This window comes from Trachypithecus francoisi, unplaced genomic scaffold (genome assembly GCF_009764315.1).
Source record: "Trachypithecus francoisi isolate TF-2019V2 unplaced genomic scaffold, Tfra_2.0 Lachesis_group3, whole genome shotgun sequence".
Classification (NCBI taxonomy): Eukaryota; Metazoa; Chordata; class Mammalia; order Primates; family Cercopithecidae; genus Trachypithecus; species Trachypithecus francoisi.
In genome coordinates, this window is record NW_022681468.1 from 160,388,676 (window position 1) to 160,414,215 (window position 25,540).

Here is a 25,540-nt window from a genome sequence, read left to right on the forward strand (position 1 = left end):
ACTGTTAGTTTATAGGAAATCGTTTGTTAAAACCTGTTGTTGATTTAGAACAGTGGCTCTCAACTGGGATGATTTTTGTTCCCAAAGGGACATTAGGCAATGTCTGGAGATATTTTTGGTTACCACAAATCAGGGGTGAGGATGGGGTAGGTACAAGGATCTAGTGGGTTGAGGCCACGGATGCTGCTCAGCTCCTACAATACACAGGACAGTCTCCAAAACAAAGAATTACCTAGGCCTCAATGTCAGTGGTGTCACTGTTGAGAAACCCTAGTTTAGAACATCGTTATCAGACAATGAATAGAATGGCTTTTTATAAAATTAAGAAGTACCAAGGATCCCCCACCCCCACACATACATCATCGGCAACACATGAGCACTCCATGGCATGGTCCTAACAGCAGGGAGGCCCTCTCCTCCCTCCTCCCAGGCCAGCGTGCCGTCACCTCCTCCCCATATGGTGACACCAACTTGGCTTGACCTGGACTCTCTCTCCCCCAGGCACTGGGTGGGACGAGAACATCATGGACTAAGTGAGCAGACCACAACTCAGTGGGTCACTCCATCATTAGATGAGCGTTTCGGCCCAGAACTCTCATCCTTGAAAAAAATTACCTCTGGAATGTTGTTATTGTCAACAGGTCCATTGAGATCAGAGCGCTGCTGCTTCCTTGGCTGCTCCAGACCATTGCAAACCTGGAAATGGGGAAGTTAAAGATAGTGATTTTATATGTTAGAGAAGTGCAAGATGCAAAACCTGGATATGCAATGTGATACAATTTTGTAAAATGCATGTGTATGTTGGTGTGTGTATAGGTGTGTGTGCAGTCATCTATTTAATTATACTTAAACTGCTATGGACTTAATATTCTATTTTCATACTTCTAAAAAAGTTATTTTAAATCATTTTTAAATTTATTATCTTTTGATTGCAGTAAAATGCACGTAACATAAAGTTCACCATTTGACCACTTTTAAGTGTACAGTTCAGTGGCACTAAGTACATTTACACTGGTGTACAACCATGGTCACCATCCACCTTCAGAACATCTTCCTCTTCACAAAACTAAAACTCTGTACCCATTAAACTCCTCAATACTCCCCAACCCCAACCCGAGCTCCTGCCAACCACCATTCTACTCTCTGTTTCCATGAATCGGGCAGCTCTATGCCCCTCATGTAAATGGAGTAATTATATAGTCAGTATGTTCCTTTTGGAACTGGCTTATTGCACTCAGCGAAATGTCCTCAAGGGTCATCCACATTGAAGCACATGTAAGAACTTCCTTCCTTTTAGGGCTGAATCCCACTCTGCTGTGTGTACACGCCGCCTCTTGTTTATCCAGTCATCTATTGATGGACACTTGGATTGCTTCCAATTCTTGGCTATTGTGAATGGTGCTGCTATGAACGTGGGTGTGCAAATATCTCTTGAGTCTCTTCACTTTCACTTCTTTTACGTACATACCTGGAGGTGAAATCACTGGATCATAGGATAATTCTATTTTTCAGTTTTTAAGGATTTTCCGCACTATTTTCCACAGCAGTAGTGCCATTTACGTTCCCACCAACAGTGCCCAAAAAGTTAAAAGTCATATTTTTAAAAAACCTAAATACTTGGATGAGAATAAATGCAAAGTAGCCAATCTATTACTACAAAATATAAAATGCCCCAAGTACATGTCATAAGTCTTCTCTCAAAGAAGACACCAAACTACAACTGCTTCTACTTTAATTAGTAAAATTTAAGGTTAGGTATATTTTCTCCATTTAGTTCCTTAGATCATTCAGAAAACAGAAGCCAGATCCATAGCCCTTAAATCCCTGTCCAAACCCCAAAGGAGGTTCCAGAGCCTGCATGTTAAGTCCAGTTCCAGAACTTTCTGGAAATAAATGATCAAGAAATAACAGTATGATGATGGCAAGAAAGACACTGATGATAAAAGTTACATTTACCAGTTGGGCGCAGTGGCTCACGCCTGTAATCCCAGCACTTTGGGAGGCCAAGGCAGGCAGAGCACGAGGTCAGGAGTTCGAGACCAGCCTGGCCATCATGGTGAAACCCTGTCTCTACTAAAAATACAAAATTAGCTGTGCGTGGTGGTGGGTGCCTGCAATCCCAGCTACTCAGGAGGCTGAGGCAGAAGAATCACTTGAGCCCGAGAGGCAGAGGTTGCAGTGAGCCAAGATGGTGCCACTGCACTCCAGCCTGGGCAACACAGTGCAATTCAGTCCCCCCCCAATAAACAAACAAACAAACAAATAAATAAATAAATAAAATTAAAAAAAAAAGTTACATTTACCCAATTTACCCAGCACCTTAGGGTTTACAAAAACCTTTTGTGTACGTGATGAATATTCTCCCCACTGCTTGACAGGTGAGAAAACCGGTCCCCAAGTGTCGAGCCGGCTTCTCTCGGAGTCAGGTGACGCCACGAGGCGTGGCTGCCAGCCCTGTCCCCTGTCCTAGTCTATCAGTGTCTTGCTCTTTGATGGAACTCTGCCTCTCTGGGGGCTTGAGAAAAATTAAACCACCTGGGCCCACCCTCCCAGCACTGACGGGGACAGACATGCAGTGCCCCAGGCAGCCGGAATGATTGCTGGCTAAGCCTCCCCTCCAGGATCACAGACAACACTGGATTTCGAGGCAATGGGAGTGGGGGATGCAGGGAAGCAGGCACCGGTGCTGGGCTTTAAGGATAGTGAGGGAGAAGGGAGAGCACTGCTGCTACATCTCAAGAAAGCTACATGGGGCTGCCCTTTCTAGAGCTGAGGGGGTGCAGGGGTGCAGCTGGGACTCAGTAGTGCTGAAGTCTGGTTGGTCCCTGCCTCCCCTGGTCCTGCTGCCCCTACCCCTAAGCCCCATGAGCTCACAGGCCTAGCCAGACCACACCCTGCTGTCCTGGCATGAGCGAAGGCCCGGCTCTGGCTTGTCTGGGACTGCGGGCATGCTGCCCTGCTTCTCGAAGCCTAGCATCCCAGGAGCAAAACCCATCCTTCCTCCCAACAAGAGGGCTGTGATCTGCCAGGACTCCACTGCAGCAGACCCTGTGCCGAGCAAGCTCAGCAGACAGTGCCACTTTCTGCAGGGCTGAGACCGCCCAGGTACCGCTCCTCCAGGGTTTCTCCCCCTCACCCATCCCCAGCACCGCTCTTCCTCCTATGGCCAAGGAACACCAGGCAAAAGCTCCCACAGGATGCAACAAGAGAATCTCGCCTCAGACGCCGCTCACGTTCTCCTAAAGTAAACCTTATTTGGGACATCCCCCAGAGAGCTCTGCTGAGGACACTTTGCTATTTCGAGGTGCACACAGCACACGTTGGTATTTTACCCGCTCATCTGGAAGTTCCCCAACACAGTGCCCTTCGGCATGGACTTGGTTTCCTGAAGCCCTTCCCTGCCTCACTAGTTGCTGGACAGGTGACGGTCATCTCCAAAAAACCCCCAAAGAAATCAACCAGCCAACCAGCAAATGAAATCAGGTTAACAACATCCGTTCTGCAAGCTGGGTGGGATTTAATGTGTCAGGCAGAGGGAGCGCCACAGTCGTAGGGCGACAGACTCTCATCAGGTGGCCAGATAAGTCAGGGGTTGGGGGATACAATAGGGGCTGCATCTGCCATGGGTTAGGGCTGGGCCAGCCACTGTACCTTTGTGCAACTTCAAGCCAGGGCTCAAGGCTTGGCTGGGGACGCAGACGGATGCCCGCACCCCCATGCCCTACTCACGGGACTCCCCAGTGCGGGGGCCATAGTGTGGGGTGCCCACGGGCAACACAAGCTTGTCTCTACGGGTGACTCTGTCCTCCACATCAGCGTTTCCTCCAACTCCCTCCCAAGCAGGTGTCCACTCATCACCATGACAACCACATCTCCCAATAAACAGCCAGGGTTACTTTCCAAAGAGGCAGGAGGGCGGGCTTGTGGTGCTTCTCCTTAGGAGCGCCCATCTGGTGCTCTAATTTCCATCTCAGGGCTGGCGGAGTTGGGGGGCTGGCAGCATCTGAAATTCACACAGTTGGAGGCCCACATGGATTTGGGGCTCCAGGCATCCTAGATAAAGATGCTATTTAAATCCTGTCATGCCCTCCCCAAAGTACAGCAGACAGTCACCCCTGAAAACAAGAAGCCAGCCAGGGCCACCTCAACTCCCCACAGCCAACAGGGGACATCCCTCGCTGAGTAGCTGTAGTGGAGCCTGAAACCCACATCAGCCATGCACTCGGAGAAGGCGGTGGCACAGCATGAGAATCAGCATGTGTCCGCGGAGCTCAGAGGACAGAAAATTAACGTGTGGTGTGGGACAGACGCTTCACAGCACACGGGACCCAGGGACAACTGTTCAGGGCAGAGATAAATGCTTGTCATAAAAATACACTAATGCCAATAAATCTTTCTAATAAACTCCTTGGCTCCAGTTGGTGAAACTAAAGCTTGGATTTTTAAAAGTGTCAATTCTGATTTTGTCTGCTTGATGAAACTGAAAATACAGCAATATAACCACATTGCTTTGGATGAACCAACATCAAACCAGTGCACACCCACTCTGCTCAGGCCATCTGCCACAAAGGCAGGATGCTTCCAAGCACTCTGGAATGACAGGCATGTCAGAAGCTGAGGTTAGGGACAGAGGGCATCAGTGGAAAGCCAGGCTAGCCACAGCCATCCCCAGTGGCCTGTGAAAATTCTCCCCATACATGACCCTGTGACAGAGAAGTCCTGGGCGGATGAATGACTCCATTAGATGACAATCTTCTCTGGGAATCACTTCATGATTCCTGTTTTCAAAAGAGGCCATCATCCCTACTCATCTGATATTTCAACAGGGACTTCTTCCTCCACCCAGCTCAGGAGGGGCAGCCGAGACCTGCCACAGCACCCGAGCTCCAAGCAGGACGGTGACAGCGTGACCTTGGTCGGATGGAAGGTCTCATTTGGCGGCGCGGACGTCCTCTTTCAGAAGCCCTTGGATCCGTCCCCTGACATCTGTGTGGCTCAGAAAACATTACCGTATTGTTCTTTTCCTTCCACTCCTCTTTTTTTTTTTTTTTTTTTTTTTTTTTTTTTTTTTTTTGAGACGGAGTCTTGCTCTGTCGCCCAGGCTGGAGTGCAGTGGCCGGATCTCAGCTCACTGCAAACTCCGCCTCCCGGGTTCACGCCGTTCTCCTGCCTCAGCCTCCGGAGTAGCTGGGACTACAGGCGCCCGCCACCTCACCCGGCTAGTTTTTTGTATTTTTAGTAGAGACGGGGTTTCACCGTGTTAGCCAGGATGGTCTCGATCTCCTGACCTCGTGATCCGCCTGTCTCGGCCTCCCAAAGTGCTGGGATTACAGGCTTGAGCCACCGCGCCCGGCCCTTCCACTCCTCTTTACAATTCAGGTCACTCCTGTGATGTTTATCTTGAGGAGAATGGAAGCTTGGATAGAGTATTTATTCTTATAATAGTTACTCCCCGGGGGGAGATCATATCTTTTCAAAGCAGATCTGTGGCTTAAAAGTATCACCACAAGACACATTGGGAAAACCAGGCAGTCAGTCTGTACTTCAACATCTCTAGGCAGGCCTGTGAATGGGAGGAGGAAGGGGAGTCCCTCCTGCAACCCAGTATCCAGGCATTTCATGGACCATATTTATACTAAAAAATAATTCACTATCTACCTGAAATACAACTTATTGTTTCATTGCTTATTATGGTAAAGTACACATACAATAAAATATACTATCTTAACCATTTTTGAGGGTACAGTTCAGGGTTATTAAATTCATAATGTTGTACAACCCCGAACAACCAAAATTCTATACCCATCTAAATTCAAACGTAACTGGGCACCCTATACTGATATTTGCTGAGTCCATCAGCTCTAGGGGACAGACAGGCTGACAGCACACGCTGGCCTGGCTTTACTCCCCGTGCTTGGTCTGCTGAAATCCCTCCTCCATCACTGACCACTGGGGCCACCTGCACACATCCTCCACTTCATTTTCACTGTCTCTTCACAGAGCCCTGTAAAGGGCAGGCAGTGGGTGGCTGTGTCCAGTGCAGCATTTCAGAGCAGAATCATATTTGTCTAAACTTGTCACTGCATTTTGAGGCTTTGTCAAGTACCGTCCAAAGGTGGGCCCACATGGCCAGGCCTGAACAGGTGCCTGTTGTATGCCCCGTACGGCACAGGGCAGCTCTTGCTGAGGACAGAACGATGCATACAACAAAGACCCTGACCTGGGACAGCTCACCTTCCAATGTGGAGACAGAACCCAGTGATCCCGCCAGCCTCAGACCCTCCACAGGATGAGCCAGGGTATAAACAGACACACACATGAACAAAAGCAGGCCCTGGGAGATCAGGCCAGAGGAGCTGAAGCAGTGAGGCCAGAGACCAAACCATCAAGGTCTCAGTCAGCACTTAAACCATTAAGCAACAGGCCTGCTTAATTTTTTTCCTTTGAAAGTAATCAGAACCCTCAGGCATTGCTGGTGAAAATGTAAAATGTTCTGTCACTGTGGAAAACATCGTGGTTCCTAAAAACAGTAAACACTGAATGACCACATGACCCCGGAATTCCACTCCTAGAAATACACCCAAAAGAGCTGAAAGCAAATGTCTACACACAAGCTTGTACATCTGTGGTCACAGTGGCACTGTTCACATTCATCATATGGTAGAAACAACTCAAATGTCCATCAATGGATGAGTGGATGAATAAAATGTAAAACAGCCATTCAGCGAAATATCACTCAGCCACAAAAATGAACATACTACAACAGGGATGAACCCTGAAAACATTATGCTGGTGAAATCAGCCGGCTATTAAAGGGCACATATTGTCTGATCCCATCTTTATGGATTATCCAGAATAGCCAAATCCAAATGAGAGAAAACAGATTTTTCATTGTGGAGGCTGGGGGGAGAGGGAAGAAGGGGGAGTGACTGCTTAGTAGGTACAGGGTCTCCTCTGGGGGCAGTGAAAACGTTCTGGAACTAAACAGCAGAGGTGTTTGCGCAACATTGTACTAAATGCCACTGAACTGTACACTTTAAAATGGTAAACTCTGTGTTCCGTGTGTGTTCCTACAGTTTAAAAATAATGGGAGAAGCAAGAGCAAGGACAGCCCTGTAAGGGTCTCAAACATATGCCCTATGAGAGCCCCTTCACCCAAGCTCTACGGAGATCACCCGTCAGCCTGTAGAGCTAACCCTCCAGTGACTGACACCCAGGCAAAGTGGGAGATGGTCCAGGGGAGGGAGTGAGTCATCCAGGTAGCAGAGGCAGCTGTCCATCAACCACTGACACCCCCTTCTCCTGGTCACTGGCCTCACATACCAGGTGCCGTGCTGGGTCCGTCTGTGGGGAAAGTGGGAGCTCCACCCATTCTTCCCCCACAAGAGGGCTGTGCTCCACCTGCAACTCCACTGCAGCAGACCCCGTGCTGACTGCGCTGAGCAGACAGCGCCCCTTTCTGCAGGGCTGAGACTGGCCCAGGGAGAGTCACCCCCTAGTGCTGCAGAACTAGGGAGAATTCCATTGGCTTTTATTCAATTCTCAAACGAGAAAATCTTCATCAACCCTTTCTAATACCATTGCTTAGGTGCCGGCATGACTGCTTCTGCCACTGGGTCTACACGTTGGCTGTAAACATCTGCAATTTTTCCATCCTGTTAACTTAAAAGCAAGAAGCCCTGTGTGCATAGTTTAATTACAGCAACCCACTGGGGCTAAAAACCAATCACGGGGCTTTATCAGAGGCTCAAGCCTGCAGTTCTCCCAGGAGGCTTGACCTGTGACCTCCCCTGTGGCCTCCACACTTGGCCTCGAGCCCTGCATACGTTCTGAGAAAACTAGCTTGACATCTGAAAAATGAAGGTAATGATGGTGCCCAAGCCAAAAGGAAATTAAATGACCAATAGTAAGTCGATATTAGACTTTGGTTTCCAGAGGGCATTTTCTACAGTATTTAACTTCCATTAATTTATGTAGGCCACATCTCTGTTCTCCTAATGAGGAGGCCACAGTTCCAGTCAATAAGATTAGTCCTAATAAGAAAAAAACTTACTCTCAATGGAACTGCCTAAGGCTGCAGACATTAAAACAAAGTCCTACAACTCATAATGTGAAAAACAAGTTTCACCAGATGATGTAGAAAGAAGATACCAATGATCCAGTTAACTTCACTAAATCTACCTGTCTACTTTTATGAGTATACACAGAATATCTGGGATATTTAAACTTGTGGAAAAGGCAAGAAGATAGCAGAAACAGCTATTATTTAATGGTGGATTTAATGGTATATGTTTATTTTAATGACACAAGGCATGACCACCACCACTTTACTATAAGCCATCGCCTGTAGGATCTATGTTCCTTCCACTCCTGCCAAGGTGGGGTCATGACCCACACAAGACCTAGCAGAGAAGGGGAGGCTCCCCACCTCCCACTCAGGATGTGGCTGTATTATTTACTCAGGACTCATTTTGGCCTTGAATGTCCTCCTGAAACCTCCCAGGGATGTGCCAACCCACCGCCCCATGACCACACACACCAGGTTCACAGGCCTGAATGGGTGTAACCACAGCTCATCCCTACTGTGGCTACATCCAAACAGTTCTCATTGGCCCAAAGTGTTTTGCTTCTTTGTGGGTGATACAGTTTGGAGGAGTGGAACAGCTTCTGTGAGCCTAGCCCAAACATCCTTCAGCTCCAGCAGTTTGGGTCTTGGCTCGGTCTCAGCTAGAGAGAGATCAACTTCTCTTCTGTGAAGGTTGACTGGGGCATTGGGGGTAGACATGGGTGTGGCAGGTTCTGGAGGCCTCTATCAGCCCAGGGGCTCCATTCCGTTCCACATCTCCTTTCTGCACATGTCTGAGTTGTACCTAGTTTTCCTGAGCTGCCCATGGTATTATCTGACATAGGATTAGGAGTTATTCTTGGTCAGCCTCCTACTACCATAGTCCCAAGTCTTTTCATAGTAACTAACTAGCATTGGTTGTGATCTGAATGCTTTGGGGTAAAACTCCCATGTCTGTCATCGCCACGCTGTGACATCTTGGGCAAGCATACCATGGGTGACATTATGCATCTCAGCACGTTCAGCCATGCGATCTTGCTTCCTAAACAGATATTTCTATAACTTCTTGCACCGAGCCCTGCACTTCCTAAGGAATGTCATGGACTAACCGATTTCGCCAGCTGGGTGTCTCTCAAGCCTCTGGTGCAAGAGAGGCATGATGCCAGGTGCCACGGAGGCCCAAGAATGGGAGGCATGGGGCCTCGAGAAGCAGATGCACGCGGACAGTCTGGGTCCCGTACCCAACGCTCTCACTCCCCACAGTCTGCCCTAGACATCCCAGTGGCAGATGAGTGTAATTCAAGTTAATATCTCACATAAACACACACACACACACACACACACACACACACACACACACACACTAGGAGTACCTCGGCCTGCTGGCACCTTCTCAGGCCCTCCGTGCAAGTCCCTATAGACACTCTCCATCTACCCCTCCCATGCCTCTGCCTTCCCAATCCATTAGAGCTGCTCAGGCTCAGGGGACCCTGCCAACAGGTGGCCACCGCCAACGGGTGCTTTCTTCCCCGGCAGGATCTCTCCTAACTGCCCTGCTACATGTGGCCTTCCTAATGTCCCTCCCTTCAGCTCCCCAGTTCTCTTCTAGGTTCCCCTCCACGCCCCCAGTGGAACCCTCTGTCCCTCTCTCATCACTATCCCCCAACCCATGTCCTTCGCCTTCCCCTTGTCCTGTTTCAGGACTCAAAGCCATATCACAATTCCATCTCCCTCCATGCTGAGGACACCCACACACCTTGCATGTTCTACCATCCTTGTTCATCCCCACCTTGTCGACTGAATTCCCAAAGCCCCCCTCAAAGTCCCAGAGCCTCTCCACCTGTCCCTAACTCTGCAGCCTGTCCCGGAAGCCTGCCTGGAATTGTCTTGAGCCTAGCCACACCTGGATGGGGGCAGGGAGAGTCGCACATGTCCATCTCCCTCTAGAATAAGTTTCAAATGCAGGATAATGCCACTTTCACCTTTGCAGCCCCAGTGCCTTCCACATGGCAGGTGCCAATTTGCATGGACCATGCGGGAGGGATGCAGGGAGGGCCAGCCCCCCACATCAGGAGCGGCCCAGCAGGGGGAGCTGGTTTTGAAGAGTGTGAATTTGGGGTAGAAACTGGAAAAAAGGTGCCCAAGGTTAAGAGAGGCTTGGCTATCATTTGGAGTCTTCCAGGCCCAGCTGGTTTGCCTGGAAGGAGAGGTGTGTGGGCTTCTCAGCTGACTTCCTATTTGATATTGGGTGTGAGAAACTCAGGGCAGCCCTTGGGGCTGTGCAGCTGTTCCCCCATCCCTCAAATCAGTGACTCTGGAGTAGAAAGAGGCGTGTGAGAACTCCCCCAGCACGACACAAGCCACACTCAGGAGGGCCCTGCAGAGGGGACAGCGTCGGGGCACCTTGGGAGGCCTTAACCTGACCTCGCCCCCAACAGCTCCAGTGCGGCCCTGGCCAGTCCTAGTCTTCCTCTTGTCCTGTCTCACAAGCGGGACCCACCACCTCCTTTGTGTCACTCCCTAGGACAGGTCCACTAGTGCCTCCACCCCTGCCCAGGAGGGCCTGTACCCAAACTGGGTGCAGGGCCTTGCCCACCCACCTCCCCCAGACCCGATGAGCTTCCTATGGACTGAAAACTCATCATCATCATCATCTGTGCAAGCACTCCATGCCCTGCACCATCCATACAGACACTGCCCCAGACCAACTCCCCTCCCGACAGCCCCAGGAGATGGGGGGCTGCTGGCACAGGTGGCCTGTCCAGAATGTTCCTGGGCCCCGAGCTGCTGCAGCTGGGTGGGACGCCGGCTTCCGGACAGTGGCTCCAGCATTCCTAACCACTGCACTCTGCTCTCTCCCTGAGGACTGGGGTGTGTTGAAGAGGGAGGTACTTTTTAGATCACCATTAGTGGGAGAGCTTTACGTGCTCTGCCCCAACAGTGTTTTAGAAGAATGTTTTAGAAACCCCAGCTTCACCTAGATTTTAAAAGTACCCTAAGCAACCCCAGATTCCTGATAAACTGCTCCCTGATAATAACAGCCACCCATGGTGACACGTCATCAAAAAGCTTCATACAAATCCAAGAAGGCAGCTGTGCTCACTCAGCAAACGGGCCCTGAGACATCAAGTTCAGAAGCTCACACGGAACCAGCCAGCGTTGAAGTGTCAATGCACCCTGTGGGATTTTATTTTTCAAGGCAATCCTGGGAATCAGTAGCAGGAGGTGCGGTGTCCACCCTGTCACAGTGCTGGGAGCAGAGGTGCGTGGGAAGCAGTTCACTACAGATGACAGAGGACACAGGAGCACCCCAAGAACCCTCCTGTGCAGCCTCCCTGTGTGCCTGATGCCATGGGTGGGTAAAGCAGGGGCACTGTAGACTCTGGGGCATGGCTGCAGAAAGGAGGGAGCCAACTATACTCCACTGAGGCCTAGGAGGCTGGAGAGTACCTTCCCCCGCCCAGGCGGGCCGTGCCCCAATGCCCCCCATAAACCTCTGCCCTCAGCACCACCTACAGGCTCTTACAGGCTCTTTCCCAAGTCCCATCCTACTGTGGGCCAGGTTTAGACAGACCCCAGCCCACTCCCTCCTGGGCGCAGTGCAAGCCCCAAAGCCCCTCTGTGCAGGACCGCCCCATCTGCACACCTGCTGCCCCACTGCATGCTGATGGAGGGGGGGAGCCGGGGTACCACTCCTGCCTCAGTCCTCTTCTGTAAAGCAGAGACTGACACTCACTTCATATGCTGCCTAGCAGGGCATGTGTGTGAGGCTCCGGCTCAGAACACACATGGTGCCACTGTCTCCCTGGGGGACACACCCAGTTACCTGTGCTTTTAGCACCTTCTCTCCCTTGGCGCCAGACTCCTCTCACACTATCAGAAGGTTCTTCAAAAAGCAAGGCTCTACTGAACGCCAAGTCACGGCCAAAGCATCTCTACAATGAGCAATGATGCACAATTCTGCGTTTGATGCGACCTCTGGGCCTTCTATCACGCTTCGCTTTAACTGTTGTATGAAGTTGGCTACGACGTATTGATTTTTCTTCTTTTTTCTATTGTCAGAAGGCTCTTTCTAGAAAGCACCAGCTGGGCCAGGGATAAACAGAAATCATGAAAACCCCAAACAATCAAAACGCGTATTTGGTTTGCCATTCCAAGGGATGAAACTATTCTACACTTGTTGAGTAAATCAAATACCTCAACTCAATAGCCATGGAGGTCCTGGACAAGGAATGCCTGCAGCTCCAGAAATCTCCAAGGTCCCAAGGAGCAAGTCTCTGCAGGGAGAATTTCAGGCAGGGCTGACCTTTTCAGAGTATCTCCTGATAGATGTCACAAGGTAACAGGTATGATGGGGGCTCCAAAACAATCCATCCAGCCCTTGCCAAACCCGTATGTTCCACAGGCCACCCAGAGGCACCCAGAGAACATGCCATCCAGGGCCAGCCACCCCACGGACCCACAGAACTAGGATCTTTGGTGCTGGACAAACAGGCTCTTACGGTGCCCCCCCAGGAGTGCGGGTGAGTCGCCCCAGGAAAAGCAATGATCAACAAACTACTCTCTTCAAGGGAAGGTGCCAAGGATGTGCCAGGTCCACAGGCTCATCCCTGAAGCTATGAGACTGAGCCAGGCACTGGTGCCCAGCTGGGGTCCTCCCTCCACCCCCGCTTCACTGCCTGATAGTAAAGGGCCCCATGGGTAGGTTGTAGGAGTACTAATTCCATCAGGTCACTCAATACGAGCCTGGCTGGACCCAACTCATGTCTTCCTTAATCACTGCATGTTTAAAAAAAAAAAATCAATACTTTATGTCAACAAAGCTCAAAAAAATTAAGAAACATGTCACAATGAACAATCTTTACTTGACTTGTTTGATCCGTGGCCTGAGCTCTGGTGAACTCAGGACGTGTTAGCACTGAGACAGGGACATTTTACAGACCGGAGGCTTCTGTATCTATTGGTCACCTCACTGACACCATATCCCACTCACTGAGAACAACAGGGCATGCCAAGCCTCTCAACAGCAAGGACACAGACAACAGAGGAGAAGAGACCATCACTCTCTAGGAGGAACACTGCACAGCTCCCCCATGCTGACTCACTCTCCAGCAGGCAGGTTCCAATGCCGACTGCACAGAACTGGACGCTTTCTCTTCTAAGGTTCTTCAAGGGCTGTGTTAAGCAGTGTTTAGAGGCATGCATTTTGGCATAATACATTCTATTCACAGGGGAGCTACTTAACTGTGCCATCTGCAGCACGGGACAAACCCGAGCTCCATCTCTCTGGGTTGCTCTAGGATTTACTGAGATCATATTCCTAACATCCCTAACATCGTGCCGGCAGTCACCACCAACACCACTGCCACCTCCACCAGCACCCAGGGACTTTACACAAACGACAAAATAAGAAACGTTAAATCTGCAGAAGCCAAGGGTCCTGATAATAACACAGCGACAACCTTTCCATCGTCACCATTTGGGGTTGCTGAATCATCCTGGAACTGAAGCACACAAGGAGAGGTCTTGGGAGTTCATGGTCCTGGTCCTCTATTCCCCAGGGTGTAAAGCTTGGGTCTGTATTCTCCCATAGGCCCTGCCTGGAGGGAAAAGGGCTTGCTGATCCACCGTGTTTGGGAAGTACTGGCCAGACTGGCTGGTGTCTCTGCTACAGCGAACATGGGACTTTATGCTGCTCGTGTGTGAGAAATCAGCAAACCTCCAAGAAGGCAAAAACTTTGCAGCAAAGTTTCCCAAAGTCATTTGCCAACCAAATACAGCCAATTCTCATTCATATAGTTACGTTCTGTAAAGCTGCCCTGAGCAGTTGAGTTGATGAATACTGAATACATTGCTCCTAGGGGTGATACAGGGTTAGGTTCCTATGAGCCTCGGGACACATTTTTGTCAATGAATCAACACAGAACCTTGTTTTATGTGTGTTTCTGTTTATAGACACCTTGTTTAATACAGATTTCTTACAAACAATTAATTATATACAGTATTTCTTTATCATAAAACACTAGCTGAGAAGAGTTTAACACTTCCCTGAACCTAGATCACAAGACAGTAAAGTTCTTGGGTTTTCTGCCTGTCCACTGTGCTTTTTTAAATCAGGCATTGTCCCATGAATCTGCAAATGTAGCCATTCCTCCATCTTTTCCTTAACTTCATCATACACTACAGAAGTTACTTTAGCACCTCCCAGAGTGGCAGCATAGATGAATCAGCACTGTCTCTCAGCCCTGCAGGAAGCTTCTCTAGCACATGTGAGGCACATGGCAGTCATTCTGTGCTGAGGATCACTAGACTTCAGCACCACACTTGAGGGCCATTTTACCACCCACCCCCACACACACACACACACACACACACACACACCAAAAACGCAAAGAACTCTAAATAGATTGTGAAAAGAACAGCTGTTTACAGTATGAGAGCTGAAACAAGAAGGCAAAAGCTTGTGCAACCTCAGCTGGGAACATGCGAGTAGGGTAACTCAAATTCTTCCCTTCTCTGTACCTCCGCTAATGACTGGAAAAGTGCCATGAGTATTGATTTCAGGGTTACAAATCAGTTTCAGCAAGTTAACAAAGCTGCAAATATGAAATCCATGAATATTAAGGATCAGGTGGTACTTTGTTTACAGAATACCTCTAAGAACGTGTTTTGGGAAATCCTGACCTAGGTTTGTCTCTTTGATTTGAAAACTCTCTACAATGGAATTCTACAACGCCATATGGCAAAAGCCTGTATTTTCCAAATTTTCCTCAGTAAACTTGCAGGGCTTTGAAAGAAACTTTTTTTATTTTACTAAAATAATTCATGTGTAGATCTCTGTTCCCCATCCTGTCTTCCTGTAATTTTAGAAATTCTATCGCTTTTGTGTCTCTCATATCCCAGTCTCCGGGCAGACCTCTTGGTCTCAGCAGAGTTGCACAGGTGGGAGGGCTACCTACAAACTGAAGTCTTTTCAAAATGCATGGCATCCTACAGCTTGGGAGGGCTCCAAAGGCCACACAACCTACTTCTGAGTACAGACAGCAACTCATTTTTCTTTTCTTTCCTTTTTTTTTTTTTTTTTGGAGTGGGGAGTCTTACTCTGTCGCCAAGGCTGGAGTGCAGTGGTGCCATCTCGGCTCACTGCAGCTTCCACCTACCCAGATCAAGCGTTTCTCCTGCCTCAGCCTCCCAAGTAGCTGGGATTACTGGCACACACCACCGCCCAGCTAATTTTTGTATTTTTAGCAGAGACGGGGTTTCACCATGTTGGCCAGCCTGGTCTCGAACTTCTGACCTCAGGTGATTTGCCCACCTCGGCGTCCCAAAGTGCTGGGATTACAGGTGTGAGCCACTGCACCCAGCTGGCAACTCATGTTTCATATCGACCAGACCAAAGCAATGTCCTCTGTGAACACTCCACCCACCCAGAGTGGGAAGAAGGAACCATTCAATTAAATCCCTCTGTACCCAAAGGAGGTGGAGGGGTCACAGATGAGTCATTAACATCTTAAAAGTGCTGCAGAGATGATGAAAATAATATAACCGAAATTCAAAAGAAAGTGTGCTGGCCGGGCGCGGTGGCTCAAGCCTGTAATCCCAGCACTTTGGGAGGCCGAGACGGGCGGATCACGAGGTCAGGAGATCGAGACCATCCTGGCTAACACTGTGAAACCCCGTCTCTACTAAAAAAATACAAAAAACTAGCCGGGCGAGATGGCAGGCGCCTGTAGTCCCAGCTACTCGGGAGGCTGAGGCAGGAGAATGGCGTAAACCCGGGAGGCGGAGCTTGCAGTGAGCTGAGATCCGGCCACTGCACTCCAGCCCGGGCGACAGAGCGAGACTCCGTCTCAAAAAAAAAAAAAAAAAAAAAAAAAAAAGAAAGTGTGCTAAAGAAGAGGATATACACAGCAGAAAGTCACACCTACAGTGTAGACAGTGCTTCTGTGAGACGGAAATGCATCCAGACCCCAAAAGATACAGGGCATGCATCCAACATCCACAGATGAAAGGAAACAATTAGGCAAGGCCATCCGGGGAAATGGTCAACGCTGACGTACGACATGGGGATTTCTCCTCGGGTAATAAACCCAAAGAAGGAAAACATGATTTGTACAAAGAGGTCTGTGGCAGCCTCACACCTAAGAGGAAATGCCATTCACAATCTGCACGCTCAGTGGCAGAGTACGTACAGAGAAATACGTTACACGGCACATCATCGCCCACATGGATCGTGGAAAGGTCACCACAAACAATCATGAAAATCACATGGCGACACAGAGAAACATTTATCAAACATCAGATTTGAAAAGCTGTATGACAAAAACACATCTGTGTTATGACGACAGCCACGTACATCGTTTACGCTCAATGCTATGGTCTGAAAAGGCGCACAGATGAAACAGCTCATCCATGAGCGTAGCAGGGACCATGGAGAATACATTTTTTCATCTTCTTATTTTTTCTAACTCTACTGTTGCCATTCGTGCAATGACTAAATGCTATTTGGTCCTCTTAAAAATATCCAGGACACACTTTTTCAAGCTGTACAATGAGTAGAAGAGAAGGGAGGGTTTCCTCCAAGTGAGTCTCCTACAGCATCACAGCTGGAATGTGGTGTCTTGTTGAAATGCAGATTCAGTTTCAGCAATTTGGGGCGGGGCTCTCCAGTAACGCCAGTGCTGCTGGGTTAGGGTTAGAAAGCAAGAGTCTACAGCACCTAAGTGACCAATATTGCCAATGTCTCCCCTCAGATTTTTTTTTTTTTTTTTACTGCAGCCTCAACCATAGGGATCACGACACGATGTGGACAGCACTGGGAACAGAGAGGTGGGCATAGGACACATGGCACCCTGTGCGCCTGTTTGAGGCCAGGCCTTTGTTGGCTCCCGGCACAGCCTGGCGTCCCCGAGGGGAGTAAGAGCGTTGCTCTTAGGAAAGCACGTTGTGATTTCAAGCAAGGCAGCACCAAATCTCCCAGTGCACATCCTTCATAAAAAATCTTGCTTTCAAGATGAGTTCTACGGCTCTTTCTGGTCAGCTTTCAAAGAGGTCCTCATCTGGAATGGGGTACTCAAATCTAAGGACATGGAGACCCTGCCTACATGCAGCGGGCCTGGTAGAGTCTTCAGAAAGAGTAGTCAGGACCCCCGGCACCAAGGTCCTTGTCAGCCTCGAACTCTGGAACTGGCAGGTGCTCCCCTTGACAGAGTTAATTTGTGAACCGATGAAAGAAAAGAAAAGAGAAAGAGAGAAATAGAAGAAAGAGGGAAAGGGGGAAGGGGGAAGGGAGGGAGGGAGGGAGGGAGAGAGGGAGGGAGGGAGGGAGAGAGGGTAAAACAAAACAAAACAAAAGCTATTCAATCATTAACCAGTTTAAATGAACTTTTCCAGTGTCTTGGACAAGAGCATTTCCTTCAAGGACACACTCTCTTTAGGGGGAGAAGCGACCTACTTTTCCATTCAACACCTCTTCTGGGAAGAACAGACCTTCTCTTGATCCTCCTCAATGGCTGGGGACTTCCCCCACCTCCACCTGCCCTTTTAAACAGCTACTACCACCCATCCATCCAATCATTCCCACTCATTTACCTCCCAGCTCTCCAACCCCAAGATCTCTGTGTTTTTACCCAAATTACCATCTGGTTAGCATGAAGCACAAAACCAGAAAATATCAGGTCTTGCTTACTCCCCACCACGCTCTAAAGATAATTTTTTTTGACAAGAACTTGGCCAGCAATGCCATTTGTCACAACAAGATGCAGCACGTCACATGCTCTGCACAGCCCACGTCGATCTCTGAGGTGCCTTCACCACTGTTGTGGGACAAGCCCATGCCCTGCTAAAGACCAAAGAAACACTTTCAAGGTGCTTTGGCCTAAAGACTAGACCCAGGATCCAGAGCCTGCTGGCCTTAGGGGTGAACTCCCCCAACATCCACTAATACTATGGGACTTCCTATGCATCCCACAGCCTCCTGTAAACACAGAATTGCTGTGAATGACAGGAACACCCCCAAAGTGAAGTCAACTGACACTTAATGTTCTTCAGAGAGAACACAAGACATTAAAATACAAGTGCTGAAAATCCAAGGATCAATATGATTTCCATTCCAAACCCAAGCTTTCAGTACACACACACACACACACACACACACACCACACACACACACTCCTCTCTCTCTCTCTCAAATTCATGAACTCTTCTCAGAAAAAAATATTTAATAGTTAAGGCTTTAAAAAATATGACAGCAGTCCACATACTTGGCCAAACAGAAGTTCCTTCACACAGGTCCAATAATCACATCTCCTTTATATATTCACTGTGAGGCTTTTTCTTTCTTTTTTTTTTTTTTTTGGGAAGGCAGCTTTTCAAATGTGTTTATTAGATTGCATGCACGCTGACTTTGCTATAATTAAAATACAGTTATGCTGACATCCGCTGCCCTCATTAGCATGCGTTTCTTCCCCGAGGTTTTATCAAACCTTCAAAAAATCCTTTTCCAAATAGTTATTCATAACTATTTACCCACCGGGTCAAGGCCCCTGGGCTTTCAGAGACACGTCCACTGTGAAATGCACTCTGGTCCCCACCCCAGCCACCAGGCCACCCACCACTGGCCGCAGCAGTGTGTGAGCACCAGCACCCGCACATCTTTGCCACTGCCCTGCTGGTCTGAGTACACCCCTGAGGATGAGTACACCCCTGAGGATGGAGGGGCTCTCCCAGACACTGTCCCACCATGAGCAGACCCAGGGCAGCGGGCAAGAAATCCAACCTCTCTGTAGGGTGGGAGGAGGGGTGTTTTCTGCGAGACACGAGTCACCACTCAGCCCTCAACCGGCTTCACTCCTGAGTCTGAGTGGTGAGCTTAAGAGTGGCCGGAGCATCCACACAACACATCTCCCAGCTGGACCAATGACAAGGTCAGCCACCATTAGAACTGTAAGGCACCCAGCACCCACCACCATCTCGCTTCAGCATCTGTGAGGTCTGTACCCTGAGGTCCCCTGCTCTCGGGCCCCTCTGCTCCCTTCCCCGGGACAGCCAGAGTCCTACCTGCTCAGGGAGCCACTTCGGCCTCTCTTCTGGGGTCCTGGTCTTGGGCTTGAAGCCTCTCTGGGGGTCTCCGGGGTGCTTGGCCTCGGGAGGGAGGTTCAGTGACTTGGGCCTCGCCTCGTGCCTGCTGGGGCTGCAGCTGGCCTTGATGGGCGGGCACGCCTCTGCAGAGTCCCCAGGCCCCAGCTCAGGCCCATGCTCGGGACTGGCCTCACTGGCACTGGTGATGCTGGTCATGCTCAGACTCATCTTGATCTCTGCCACGATCTGGTCGATGTCCTCCTCCTGGTCCTCCAAGTCCCCATCCCCGCGCCTCAGGCGGTAGGGGGAGGCGCTCGTGTTCCCATTGGCCTCCTCGGGGTAGTAGTCCTGGTAACCCTCTTTGCTGGGACAGTAGTGACCGTCTTCTTCCTGGTCGTGGGCCTCAAGGACAGAGGGCTCATCCTCCGGGATAGGCAGTTGGCCATCCGGGTAGTCCTGGCTGCCTTCAGCCTCGTGGCCGTGGGGGTGTGGGCCCGCGGAGTCCGTCCACTCCTCCACCGCCTCCTGGCACTCGTCCGTGTCCACGGGGTGCGCGCCGTGAGCCAGGTACTCCTCCCCATTGCAGTCCATGCCCTCCAGGTAGCTGTCGTCCTCGGGGCAGTAGCGGATGTAGTAGGTGATGCCCTCCTCCTCCTCAGGGAGGCCCTCGTCATAGTCCTCCTCCTCGGAGGTGTTGTTCACATAGTCGGAACTGGAGTCCCCATCAGGGCTATGGTTGTGGCACTCCTGTTCCTCGGGCGTGGGGCTCTCTGGCCGCAGGGCAGCCAGCTCCAGGCCCTCGGGCACATAGCCCTCCAAGGGCAGCTCCATGTCCTCGCTCTCGGGCTCCTGGCTGTGGGGGACAGGACCCGGTCTCACCCTATGGTCCAACATGCCGCTCCCCGCGCTCTCACGCTTCCGGTGGGCCATGGCGGGTGCTCATGCGGCCATCATCACCCAGAGGCAGCCACTGTGGGGAGGAACATTGGGAAGGACAGAGTCAAAACCCCACAAAGCCCAGCCACGTGTGGGGCCACTTCACCACAGCACCTCCCACCACGTTCTCCCGCAGCACCTCCTACCCCGTTCTCCCACAGCACCTCCCACCACGTTCTCCCACAGCAATGTGAATGCACATCCATTCAAACAATGCGCCATCCACCCCGGCTGACTCATCATCAGAACAGCATGCATCCACGCCAAGAAGAATGAGGGCACATGGAGCTCCAGGAAAAGCAGTCAAGGGAGGCACCAGCAACTCGCCAGGACACCTGCCTCTCCCCAAGAACCCACCGGCTCATTCCTGACTTCTCACTCAATTTGGGTAGCCCAGGTGACCAAGACAAATGGTCATAAGATCAGGTTGTTTGCTCTCAAGAAGAAAACGAGCAGCTTTCATTAAGAAGACATAATGAGGACCCATGAGGAGGGATGTTAACTCTTCCCAGTCTAAATCCATGGCCCTTCAAAGACTAACTTGGGTCCCTTCCCCTTCAGGCTTATCCCATCCTCTCCCTCCTCTTCCCCTTTAAACCGAACAATGCTTGCAGAGGAACTGGATGTGCAGGAACCATCCAGGCTGAGCAATGTGCAGGAAAGCTCAACACAAGTCTCCAGCATGGCAGACTGGAGGGCTCAAGAGAGGGGACAGCATTGCTCGGCCATGGCGGGAAGAGGACAAAGGGTGCAGCTGCAGCCTGCAGGTATCGTGGGGTGACAGGGCAGCTGCAGAAACCTGGCAGTCCAAACTGGGAAAAGGCCTGGACCCCATGCCCTGGACTCTGCACTCTATCCCCCAAACCACACTGCTATGGCTTTAATATGCCCCCCAAAGGTCATGTGTTGGAGACTTAATCCCTAATGCAACAGTGCTGAGAGGTGGGACCTTTAAGAGGTGATTAGGTCATGAGGGATGTGCTCTCATGAATGGATTAATATCTCTATCTTGGGAGGAAGCTCTTTATTGTGAGAGTGTGTTTGTTATAAAAGTGAGTTCAGCTCTCTCCTGCTTTCTCTCTCACTCTCCCTCACCTTCTCACCTTCTGCCTTGGGATGACACAGCAAGAAGGCCCTTTACCAGATGCTGACACCTTGACCTTGGACTTCCCAGCCTCCAGAACTGTCAAAAACAAATCTCCAGTCTTCATATAACCACCCAGTCTCAGGTATTCTGTTATAGCAACAGAAAACAGACTAAGACATACGCAGAGTCACTGAGCAATTTTCAACATTTTTTCTTTTAGCCTTGTCTCTCTGGGCCTGGCATGGGGACAGAGGCTAGAGGCAGGGAGATGACTGAAAAGGCTATTCTATCCTCTAGGGGAAAGCAAGGGGCTAGCATCAGGAAAGTGGCACAGAGGACATCCAAAAGTTTGCTTAACGTTCTATTTCTTTTTTTCTTTCTTTTTTTTTTTTGAGATGGAGTCTTGCTCTGTTGCCCAAGCTGGAGTGCAGTGGTACCATCTCGGCTCACTGCAAGCTCCACCTCCCAGGTTCATGCCATTCTCCTGCCTCAGCTTCCCCAGTAGCTGGACTACAGGTGCCCCCTACTACACCGAGCTAACTTTTCGTATTTTTAGTAAAGACGGGGTTTCACTGTGTTAGCCAGGATGGTCTCGATCTCCTAACCTCATGATCCACCCGCCTCAGCCTCCCAAAGTGCTGGGATTACAGGCGTGAGCCACCACACCCAGCAACGTTCTTCTTCTTAAGCTAAGTGTTTCCCCCAGTGTTTGTCATATTCTTTCAACTGTACTCTTACATTACACATTCCTTTTTGCTTGTATGATACTTCAATTATTTAAAAAAACATATTCCAGTAGTCCAGTTAAGAGCTTGCATACTTGAAAATGCTTAAAATGGTAAATTTTTTATGTCTATTTTACTGCAATTTTTAAAAAGGAAAAAAAAGGAGAGCTTAAACTAAAACAGTAGAGAGGACAGTGGAGAAGTGGCTCAGCGAGCACCTTAGGTAGCAGAAGCAAAGGGATCTGGGCTCAGATGGGAGCAGGGAGTGAAGATGAAAGAGGAGCTATCAGTGACCCTCAGCAGTCACTGCCCGGCCCGGGCTCTGATCTTGCCTTCCTGTACCTCCTCTTCCCCTGTTGTCTTTTTAGAGCACAAACTCAAGGCCTTCCATATTATATCCCCCAGAGCTCCCAACACAGCACCTTGTTTGTAGTAGTGCCCAAAACACATCTTGTTATGAGACTGAGTGTACCAGATGGTCACAGTTACAGCAGTATGAACATTCTCAAAAGAATGAAGAAGGAGGTAATTATTTCATCCAGTCCCGACACTCAGAGTGTGGGCACAATTACTGATGGAGCCACATGCTTCCAACGTGTGAATTCACTCCAAGGACACTTGACATCGAAAGAAGTAATGTTTACTCCGCCACCTGCACAGGCTTGTCCATGGCCGTGTCTCAAGAGCATCACTAGTACGCAGAACAATTCTCAGCCCTCTCCCTAGAGTGGCCCACAGACAGCAAAGATGTCCCATACCAGCAAAACTGTCACTGAGAAGGACCCTGCAGGGCCTGTTACCCCATTCCCAAACCCTGAAACTGGCAGGACAATTCAAAAGAGCTGTTCCCCAGAAGAGAACAAGGGGCCAGCACTCACTAAGACATCAGCGACCCAGATGTGTCAGAGGACACATCAAGAACACTGAGCTGTCTCAAAGACCACACACAGTTTGACACCAGAATTCTTATCTTCACAGAGGACAGCCAGTCACAAGGAACAGGTTGCAGGAGTGATGTCAGAGACTTAGCAACCACAACTCTCGGACACAATCACCAGTAACTACATTCCTCAAGACCGTCTCTCAGAAGCATGTGCTGAATGCAGCTGCTAACACGCAACCAGATGTCCATGTCTTAACTGTTAGGACAGCAAAGGGCAGATGGTACGTCACTGGCACATGAGCACACAGCTCCCATTCCTTGCACAGCGGTGCTGTCTCTATGGCATCCCTGTATGTCGCCAGGCTGTAGACACCAAGCTGTGCACACTGAAGGTAGGTACATACTTGTTAGAGAATGAACTAAAGTACACAGTACTCTTACTATCTTAACTTCAAATTCTCTGTCATCCACGGGGATAAAATCTGTAATGGACACATAGAAATATGTATACCAACACTAAATAAAATATTCTCTAGGCCAATATAAGACATAAGGACTAAAATACACATTACAATAACATGGAACAGTCCCCGATCCTATTAAAATACTATCCAAGTTTTCAAAAATGAAAACACTGAGGACACTGTAGGAGAACTACAACAGAACCAGGAGTTTATTTTCCACTGGTGTTTCCCACAAGCTCTCCAAGCCTTCAAATGATTTCAGAAAAATTTATCCCAGATGTGTAACACTACCACAACCATGTAATTTGGACTACAATTACTCAATTCATCACTTACCACTGCTTCCTATACTTTTTGCATTTCTTTCTCTTGAACTATTTAGGGGGATTTCATTTTTATTTTGTAAAAATAATTGTTAGAGTCATTTTGTTTAGTTAGGAGGTAACCCTTTTGTGTCTATAAAATGGCTCTGATCTCACACACAGAATGGTATCTTTGCTGGGTATAAGATTATTGCATTGTTGGCCGGGCGCAGTGGCTCAAGCCTATAATCCCAGCCCTTTGGGAGGCCGAGACGGGCGGATCACGAGGTCAGAAGATCAAGACCATCCTAGCTAACATGGTGAAACCCCGTCTCTACTAAAAAATACAAAAAACTAGCTGGGCGAGGTGGCGGGCGCCTGTAGTCCCAGCTACTCAGGAGGCTGAGGCAGGAGAATGGCGTAGACCCGGGAGGCGGAGCTTGCAGTGAGCTGAGATCCGGCCACTGCACTCCAGCCTGGGTGACAGAGCGAGACACCATCTCAAAAAAAAAAAAAAAAAAAAAAAAAAAAAAAAAAAAAAAAAGATTATGCATTGCATCCTTTTCACAATGATTTGCTAACACTGTTCCACTATCTTCTAGCTTACAGCCTCGCAGATGTGCACTTTAATTCTAATCAGATTCTTTTTACCTTGGTACAAAAATCTATTCCTTCTGTCTGGAAGCTGATACAATTTCCTCTCCACTCTTAGAGTTCAGAAATTCCAGCCAACTATGTCTGGATAAGGGTCTTTTTTAATTTTACGAGGGTCTCATTAATTTTATGTGAGATTCATTTACTGAGCCCTTTCCACATCAAGTCCCACATCTTTAGCTACAGGAAGATTCTTGTTATTTCTTTGTTTCTCTCCCTAACGGCCTTTTTCTCTTCCTGGAATATCTCTGGAATTTGCCCTCCAAATCACTTAACTTGACACTCATAGTAACCATTTCACATTTTTTTTCTGTGTGGTATAAATTAGTTCCTCCATTTGACCTTCCAAAACACTCACTCACTTTTCAGCAAGATGTGGCATGTGACCTGTCTTTGCTCTTGCTGACAACAAAGGGTCCCTAAGACACCAGTGCAGGTCTCTCAGTGAGTGGTGGATGGCTGGACAGTGTAAGATACAATGGGAGATGATTTTATGGTGAGCTGGAGGCAGTCAGGGCGGTGATCTGGGACTTTATTGTTGACATGTGAAGAGGTGCCTGTATTTTTTAGGTACGACAGAGATAGGCTGTCCTCAGCCAGATCTGCTTGCTTCCAGGGAAAGTGTCCACCCCTCTTAGAGGCACAGGAATAAGGTGCTCCCCTGAAACTCCCTGAGTCTGTATGCTGCACCTGCCCCCAGCTCCAGAAGTTCCAGACTTTACATGGAAGAGGTCAAACTTCTTCCCTTGGAGCAAGCAAATCCAGTCACTGTCTAGAATCTTTTATTCTTTACATAGAAATATTTAACCCATGAGAAAGTTTACACATACAAGGTAGGGAGCAGCTTCGTGTTCCCCATGATGGTTACCCCAGTGATTTTCAAGCTTTGTTACCCATTAAAAATCCTGATGGCTGGGTCACACCTCATACCAATGACCCTGGAATGCCTCAGACAGGAACCAGGCATCAGTAGTCCTAAAGGTTTCCCAGGTGATTCCAATATACAGCAAAGTGTGGGCACCACGGCTTTACTTAGATAACCCAATACCCTTTATTAAATAGACCATTCTGTTTCTCACGTCTTACAGTGACCAATCATCTCAACTTTAACACTCAAAGTCTCATGTCCCAGGAAACCCTCAGTTCCAGAGGAACTGGGATGGCTGGTCACCCTGCATGTCATACACTATTTTTTTTTTTTTTTTTTGGAGACTGAGTCTCGCTCTGTTGCCAGGCCGGAATGCTATAGTGTGATCTTGGCTCACTGAAACCTCCGTCTCCCAGGTTCAAGTGATTCTCCTGCCTCAGCCTCCCAAGTGGCTGGGATTACAGGTGCGCGCCACCA

The 25,540-nt window shown here is 49.2% G+C and overlaps 1 protein-coding gene across 5 annotated transcripts in view; it reads right to left on the minus strand.

Annotated features, from left to right (window-relative positions):
• Positions 1–25,540, minus strand: part of APBA2 (amyloid beta precursor protein binding family A member 2) — a 234,260-nt gene that overhangs the window by 42,797 nt on the left and 165,923 nt on the right. For all 5 annotated transcript variants that reach the window (XM_033190742.1, XM_033190746.1, XM_033190745.1 and 2 more), the window contains 2 exons: positions 19,124–20,114; positions 616–696 (listed from right to left, as the gene is read on the minus strand). In XM_033190742.1, the coding sequence (XP_033046633.1) occupies positions 616–696; positions 19,124–20,074 (1,032 nt within the window). In that variant the 5' untranslated portion in view covers positions 20,075–20,114. The remainder of the gene's footprint in view (positions 1–615; positions 697–19,123; positions 20,115–25,540) is intronic.